At 36.0% G+C, this 7,654-nt stretch overlaps 1 protein-coding gene across 1 annotated transcript; it reads left to right on the top strand.

The window, feature by feature from the left end:
• Window positions 1-457: 457 nt before the first annotated feature.
• LOC144359252 (neuronal acetylcholine receptor subunit alpha-6-like) lies at window positions 458-6,534 on the top strand. The gene is made up of 6 exons (XM_085505921.1): window positions 458-467; window positions 1,033-1,172; window positions 1,999-2,043; window positions 3,171-3,280; window positions 3,465-4,461; window positions 6,155-6,534. The coding sequence occupies exons 1-6, from the start codon at window positions 458-460 to the stop codon at window positions 6,263-6,265; spliced, it is 1,413 nt and encodes a 470-aa protein (XP_085362047.1). The 3' UTR covers window positions 6,266-6,534.
• The last annotated feature ends 1,120 nt before the right edge of the window (window positions 6,535-7,654 follow it).

The following is a 7,654-nucleotide window of genomic DNA, read 5'->3' as shown; positions in this document are numbered from 1 at the left end:
CCACTCTGTTCTTCGTAAAATGACACAATAACAATGTTGTCCATTACATATATAGCATATTAACATACACTCGACTGAATTACTATATTTTGATCCGTGTTTGTCCCTATTATACTATTTTTGTAAGATTCGTCGTTAGTTGCATGTCGACTATATGTAAATCTCAACAAAGTTCAAGAAAGAAGAAAGACTCCATATAATTGAGTGATATTCGCGTTAGGCGTTAGCTAAATGTCATATTCAACATATGACAAATTTAAAGATGTTAAGATTGAGCTGAATTAAATGGTATATGATTTTTCAAGATTGTTATTTACAGTGTTTCGAAAGTCTTCAGAATGTTTTTTTTTTTATATTTTGCGAATTTATTTAAAAAAAATTAATACATCGGACTCTATCGAGGTAAAACACGACTTAATTAAAAAGTAATCTTTCAGAATTGTTGAAAACTTAGATAATGAAACCAGGTACCAGGTATTTAAAAAAAATAATGTTTGAACAGACCTATTTGTAAAGATACGTCATTTTTATCAATGTGTGGTGTTCTAATGCACGGGCGGTGGAACGATTGCTTAGAGGACAACTCTGCGCGTCCAGTGGGAATACAGTCTCACACTTCTCACGTAAACAAATAAATATAGCGTTATATTTTTCTTTAAAACGCCACTTTGTGCGTGTGCTCATAATCAGCAAAATAACAGAAAAGAAGTTAAACAGAAACGTGGCGATTTACTTGTGCACAAAATTAATTAGAGGTTAGGATCAACAAGCAAGGGTATTTGGTAGCGGATATATCCGCTACTAAATACCCGAGCGCAAATATTATCACCTCATTATAACATGTTTGCTCAAAAACAAACACTACACAATATCTGTTTGTATCGCGTTGCTATGTGTATATTTCCAAATCTCTCAACGTATTTGCTTTGATTACCCTACTATATTAAGAGGTGACGAACAACTTGTATATACTAATTTTCCTGAATGCATGCTACGTATTTAACGCATAATTACTTTCTAATTAATTTGTAGAAGGGGAGCGTGTGAATGGGGAATATCGACTGCTGCGTCACCTGTTTCAAAATTATAGCAAGGACGTTAGACCTGTTGCAGACGTTGGTGGCACTGTCGAAGTTTCATTTTACATGACGATGCTGCAGCTTATCGATGTGGTAAGTCTCGACGTTGATGGCGGTGGGCGCGTCTGAACAATGTTGTGCAGATAGTCTGATTGAATACAGGATGTAGGTAGAAGATCCGATCGCTTTAAGTAGACAATTTTCCTTTCACTGCGAGATCCCGCGTTTTGCGTGAAATCGAACGTAAAAACAGAACAAAGAGCATAGCGTCGCAGTGGTATTAAACATCGCATGGGATTGAACAAACGCGAAACTATTTCTGGGGTATTTCCAATCACAATAATATAAGGTTATTACGAAGATACGACAGCGTACTGCCTGAGTGCATACTTTGAGGTATCTTCGTATTAACCTTATTATTATACATCTTTTGCTACCAAGGATACATCATGGGAATGCCGAAATCTAAAAGGTTTAGAACAGAATCAGCGAACTTCTTTGTATGGAGTCCGGTCAAAACCTGGTGGCAGCCATGTTTGTTTTTATTATTAGAGGACGCTTACGCGCGTAATCATTCCATATTTGGAATTCGCATTTCCTAATATGGTAGGATGAAAATACCCCGTAAAACACCGCAAAACTACGGCACTCTGTAACTTGTGGCGTTACGGTGACAGATGTATAATAGTATGCTATACACATTTAATGATGATCAATATTGATAAAGCACAATATGTGTATCAAAACACAATATTCCTCTCTGAAAGATCGCCACTTTGACATTGAGATATTACAAAAGAGATATCCAAAAACAAAATGAAATCCTATGCAAGTCGCGTACATATTTCACGAAGGACAGAACTCGTCCTAGATCGTGCTCACCACATTCATTTGTAACATTGTCACCGTAAATTTTCAGGATGAAAAAATGCAGATGATCAAGACCAACGTATGGATGTACCAGGTAAATTCCGCATTATTTGAAACTGAACGGTGTGTGTGTATGTGAAGTGGGCTTTGCTCAAACGACTAAACCGTGTACGTGTTGATTACCCTGACTCGTGTGTGTGCTCAATATAAGTGCAAACATGTTGCTAAACATCGCTATTCTGACCATTTATCATGTCCTTCCGGTGAGCAGCAGGGTATTTCTAGACGCACGAGCCTGCGGACATTAACATTCGCAGCTGGGTATGAATGAATCTCAATTTATGACTGTGACTCCACACCATTTGAATATTATGACATACTCACCCCATGGTAAGGACAGCGCCTGTCGTTTGCTGCCTTTTCGCAAGTTGATTTACATAATGCTTGATTAATCAACCAGCAATAAATTCCGCTACGTCAACTGTTACACCAACGTTTACATATTTATATAAATGTGCATTCATTCAATAACAATTACACGGTAACGAGAAGATATGTTGTTTGAGTGAAAAGGCATAGAGCTAGTCTAGTCTGGTTTCCTGTGAATAACTGGAAAGAAATAGATTTTTAGAGGACTACTTGTAAATTATAAATGCCAAAACAATAAATAAATGGACAGTAATAAAAAGAAAAGAAAGTAAATAAATTGGCAAGTTTTGATAATCTGACAAAAAATATTTGTTTAGTAAATTTTTTGAATGATATGGGGGGGGGGGGAGTCATTATATTTCAAACGTGGTTCCATATTTTAGGCTCAATGTATAACGCTAAATGCGAAGGTTTTGTCTTTGTTACTTTATTTATTATATAATTATTATTATAAGAAATTCAATGGTCAAGGAGTTTGAAAAAATGAATAACGCAATGTGCTGTATTATTGTGAATTACATCTTGATTTGTGCAGTTGATAAGTGTCAAATGGCTTTTTTATTTTTTTAGATGAAGGTACCGAACGTCTCGATTAAAGAACGTCCTAGAACGCACTATCATTTTTTTCGCGCGATAACAAAATGCTTTCAAATGCGTGTTAATCCAGACGTCTAAGCCATAAGTAATATTTGGTTGGATTAATGAATTGTATAGAAGTTTGAGTGTAATTACGATACCATGTCACATTTTCACAATTGATAGCATATTTTTTTACTGCTCGATCTATTACAGGAATGGAATGACTATCGTTTAAGTTGGAATTCTTCCGATTACGATGACGTCACTGTGATAGTTGTACCAGTGAGTTACATATGGAACCCTGACACGTCACTGCTAAACAGGTGAAAGGTTACATCTCAATAGACTTTAATCGCCCATGGTCTCTGGTATCTTTCTGGTTTCCCGTCATCGATATAAGCAATTCTGTTATTTCGAACAGTGAATGCGATGGCGAGGAAAATTAGTGTTATATACAAATAGGGGATAATACTGTTACAGTAACGTATTTCTTATGTTATATTACAGTGCGGATGGTGATTTTCAAGGGTATCCCATGGTACACCTTTCTTACATGGACGTACAGGTGTTTCCGGATGGCCATATCGTGAAAGTGACACCTGGCATTTTACGCACACCTTGCCTGATGGATATTACGTACTTTCCCGTAGACAGACAGACATGCTACTTCGAGTTCGGGCTCTGGAAATACTTCGACCGATTGGTCCGTCTATCACCTGGCGCTGATAATTTGGCGCCGGAAAATTATATTCAAAACGTTGAATGGGACATAACCGGATCATCAGCCGAGGCGGTACCGAAGGTTTTCATTGCTATGGACGAGGGATACGATAGTTTTACAAGTATAATTATTACACTCAACATCGAACGCAAACCTCTATATTATATTATGAATGTTATACTACCTTGCGTAGTTGTCTCAATTCTTAGTATGGTCAGTTTCTTCCTCCCCTCGTCGTCTCCTGAGAAGCTTGACCTGAGTATAACGCTACTGCTCACAATGTACGTCTTTAACCTCCTGGTTATTGACCTTTTACCTGCAACCTCGTCCACGGTTCCATATCTCACCCGGTATCTTCTTTTCAACATGGCGATCATTGGACTTTCCGTTGCATTCACGATGCTGGTACTTAAAATTTACAAAACGCCCATGAATCACAACCCTATGCCGCGTGTTATAAAAAATCTGTTTTTGGGAAAGCTTGCAAATATTCTGTTTGTGACTGTCAAATCGAAGTTGTCCATCCCTGACCTTGACAACGGTTTGAGCCGAAAAAAGACCGACAGAGGGAGAACAACATTGACGAAGAAACAATTAAAAATGAACTTGACCGTATCTCCGATTCAATATATTGGGGAACATCGACACCTGAGACAAAATTTCAATTTTCTAAACAATAGGTTTAGTATCTCCAAAAATAAAAGGAATTCGAACTCAGATCGCACGGTGGCGCTGCTTCAACTTTTGGTGTCGCACTTCATACCGGACAAGAATAAGAGCAAGGTAAGCAACGTTACGATCCTACTTATTTATCACATATCATCACTATCCGCATAGCAGTATTTAATACTCTCTTTTGAGACTTAATATTATGTCATAATCGTAACTATAGTTAATGAACGAACCACCACCATACTCGGATATACCAATAGATTTTACTTAATTTTCGACATATGTGCACTAGCCGAATGCTTTAACATTCTACTAACTTTATGTTAAAAGTAATCCTGGGACATGGATATAACTTTTAAGCATGACCAATCATGTAAATATGTGACACGGCTTCCAAAACGTTTTACTTGCAACCGTGATGAAATAAAAATTGGCCACGGAACTAGCATAACGTTATTATAGATACATTGAGCGTCGGGGCAAATTCGCACCCGTATAGTTTCTTGCGGATATACGTACAATTCAAAAATACAGACGCCGATTATTGACGGACATTAGGTGTCGAGGATCCGATCCGATTCGGATCGAAACTCCCGGGTTCATGAACAGTAAAGACGGCAATATTTTTTTTTTTTGGCTTTGTTTGCGTAATTCTGAAAAATATATTTTTGGTGGTGGTTTAGTGTCTCATTTTACCACAGCTTGCTTTATTGCTAGTATGATATATGCACGAAGACTGTACAGCTGGAGGTGCACGTCGGTCGATGCGACAGCGTACTGTCACAGGAATACATCATGGGAATGCCAAAATCCAAAACGTTTAGAACAGATTTAGCGAACTCTTTTATTTGTGGGTCCGGTCAAACTCTGGGGCCAGCCATGTTTGTTTTCTATTATTAGAGGACGCTTACGCGCGTAATTGTTTTGAATTCGCGTTTCCTAAACTTGATAGGGTGAAAATACTCAGTGCAATACCTCAAAATTACGGCACGTTGTAACTTATGGCGTTGCGGTGACAGATGTATAATTATTTATATTGACCTGACCCCACACAAAGAACTTCGCTAAATCTGTTCTGAACGTGTTTGATTTCAGCATTCTCATGATGTATTCCTAGGAGGAAAAGATGTATAATAATAAGGTTATTACGAGGATACTGCAAAGTATGCACTCAGACACTACGTGGTCGCATTGACCTCCGCTGCGTGTCGGTCGATAATACCACTGTATTGTTTTCGTGCATACTTTACAGTATCCTCGTGATAACCTCATAGTATACAGCGCCACGCTGTAAAATAACTACTGTAAACCGAAACCAACAATAGCGTTAGTCACAAGTTTGTCAAATTAGCAATATGATAACATTATCCCTTCATTTCATTTAAAGCGAAAGTGAATAAATTTCAATATTTTCAATATGTTTAAATAATTTGCGTTTCTCGAAAAAAAATATTATTATTGTTTATATAATTTAATGTGAATATAACATTCATTCATTGTGATAATGAAAACGCTAATGCGCATGCGCTCCAAATTACTCGTGCACATAGATACATTCGAAGCTGATTTGCATTTGCGTTGCTTTCTCAAACGAATATTGCTATGTTTGTATACATAACAATATTTATATTTTATGATGAATATTATTACTATATATGTGCTACCTAGATAAAATATCATCATAATTATTTAAACTTTCTTAATAATAATAATAATAATAATAATAATAAATAAATAAATTCCATTTTACGACAGTTTCTATAATGTACCCACTGTATATTGTGTATTTTATTTCTCAATCTAGCTTCATCAAGAGTGGATGGACCTTGCAGCTGTACTTGACCGTGTTCTACAAGCAGTGTTTGTGGTGACGTTCATAATAGGAGCAGGTATCATTTTACCAAAAATCCTATGATGAGGATGATATCCCACAGCAGACGCTTATAGATGGATTTCAAGTCTGTGCATAAAACATTTTGTTGGAAATGGCTGTCCGTCGTCAGTCAATGTAACACGTGGGTGTAACACGTTCCAGTAGTAACAATAATACACACATATCTCAATTGATGTTAATATCAGATAGCCATAGCGTGGCATTGTTTACAAACAAGCGTCTACCCATGAACCTTTGCGTTTTTAGCGTGTGTTGTTATCGTCGCTTGGGACTCAATTCCCGCGCGTGCGCAGGTGATGACCCTCCTGCTTTAACGTTGAATTTAAAAAAGCCCCAAAAAACAACAGCACACAGTATTGAAAAAATAGTACATTTCACGTATCAGCAGACTCGCGACGTCCATAAAATATAGACGTCATTCTGTCCTTGGTTGTAGATTTCCCAATATATACCGTGTATTGAAAAGTGAGATTTTCGTGAATGCATGGAAAAGTGGTACATTGATACTGATTTATAACTCATATAAAACATTTTGTTGGGAATGGGTGTCCGTAAATGTATTTTTACAATTTAATCATATTAATTTAATTGAAAATGTAGTTTTCAAAATTTTGTTTTTATAACGAAAATCAAATTCGCAATTATTCTACTTTATTTTCCCATCATTATTATGCCTAAATTATTATTATGACACCGAGTGATGACTGTGGCGTTGCGTTTATGCTTCCTACTGAGTGATGACTGTTGCGCTGCGTGACATTGGCACTACATGGTGAACGATAATTATGATGCTGCACGAAGATTGTTGCGCTTTGAACAAATATGTTTTTGGAAAATACATAGCAACTTCTCGACATTTGTTTTTTAGTGTTAACATGTTTTTTTTTTGTTTTTGTTTTTTTTTAATTAAGATTTATTGAAAGACAAATTGTGGATCATGTAAAATTAAAAACAAACTTTATTTTTTAAATTTTTAGTTCATCATATTAATTCGCGGTAGTTAGGTGATAATGTGGTGACGTCCGTAAAGACACCAGTAAATAAAGTATTAAAATATAAATCAGATCTATGCATTAATATATCAACATGGTCTGGATTAAAAACATTATCCAGTACAACATTCTTCTGCAACACTATGACTTTCCGTTTTCGACATTGTGAATTGTTTCATTTTTTGGGAGAAAAGATAATTCAGAAATTTATATTAAAAACAATTCATAACGAAATGTATTCCTTATACACCCATAAATAATTTACTGATTACACAAGAATATTACATAAAATAGTTAATTTGCTATATTTCCTATATTTTTGCCTTTTGTTTGTCTTGAATTATGACTGGAAGGAAGCGAATGCAATTACAAACTATTTAATGTGTTCAACAACTCATGTAAGAACAATAACTATAAT

This window comes from Saccoglossus kowalevskii, chromosome 12 (assembly GCF_978046115.1).
Source record: "Saccoglossus kowalevskii chromosome 12, keSacKowa6.1, whole genome shotgun sequence".
In the NCBI taxonomy this organism is placed as follows: domain Eukaryota; kingdom Metazoa; phylum Hemichordata; class Enteropneusta; family Harrimaniidae; genus Saccoglossus; species Saccoglossus kowalevskii.
This window is presented reverse-complemented; position numbering and strand designations above follow the sequence as displayed.

Coding starts and splice junctions, on each gene's coding strand:
- LOC144359252 (XM_085505921.1), top strand. Junction 1,173..1,998: donor TGCTGCAGCTTATCGATGTG/GTAAGTCTCGAC, acceptor GTAAATTTTCAG/GATGAAAAAATGCAGATGAT. Junction 2,044..3,170: donor CCAACGTATGGATGTACCAG/GTAAATTCCGCA, acceptor GATCTATTACAG/GAATGGAATGACTATCGTTT.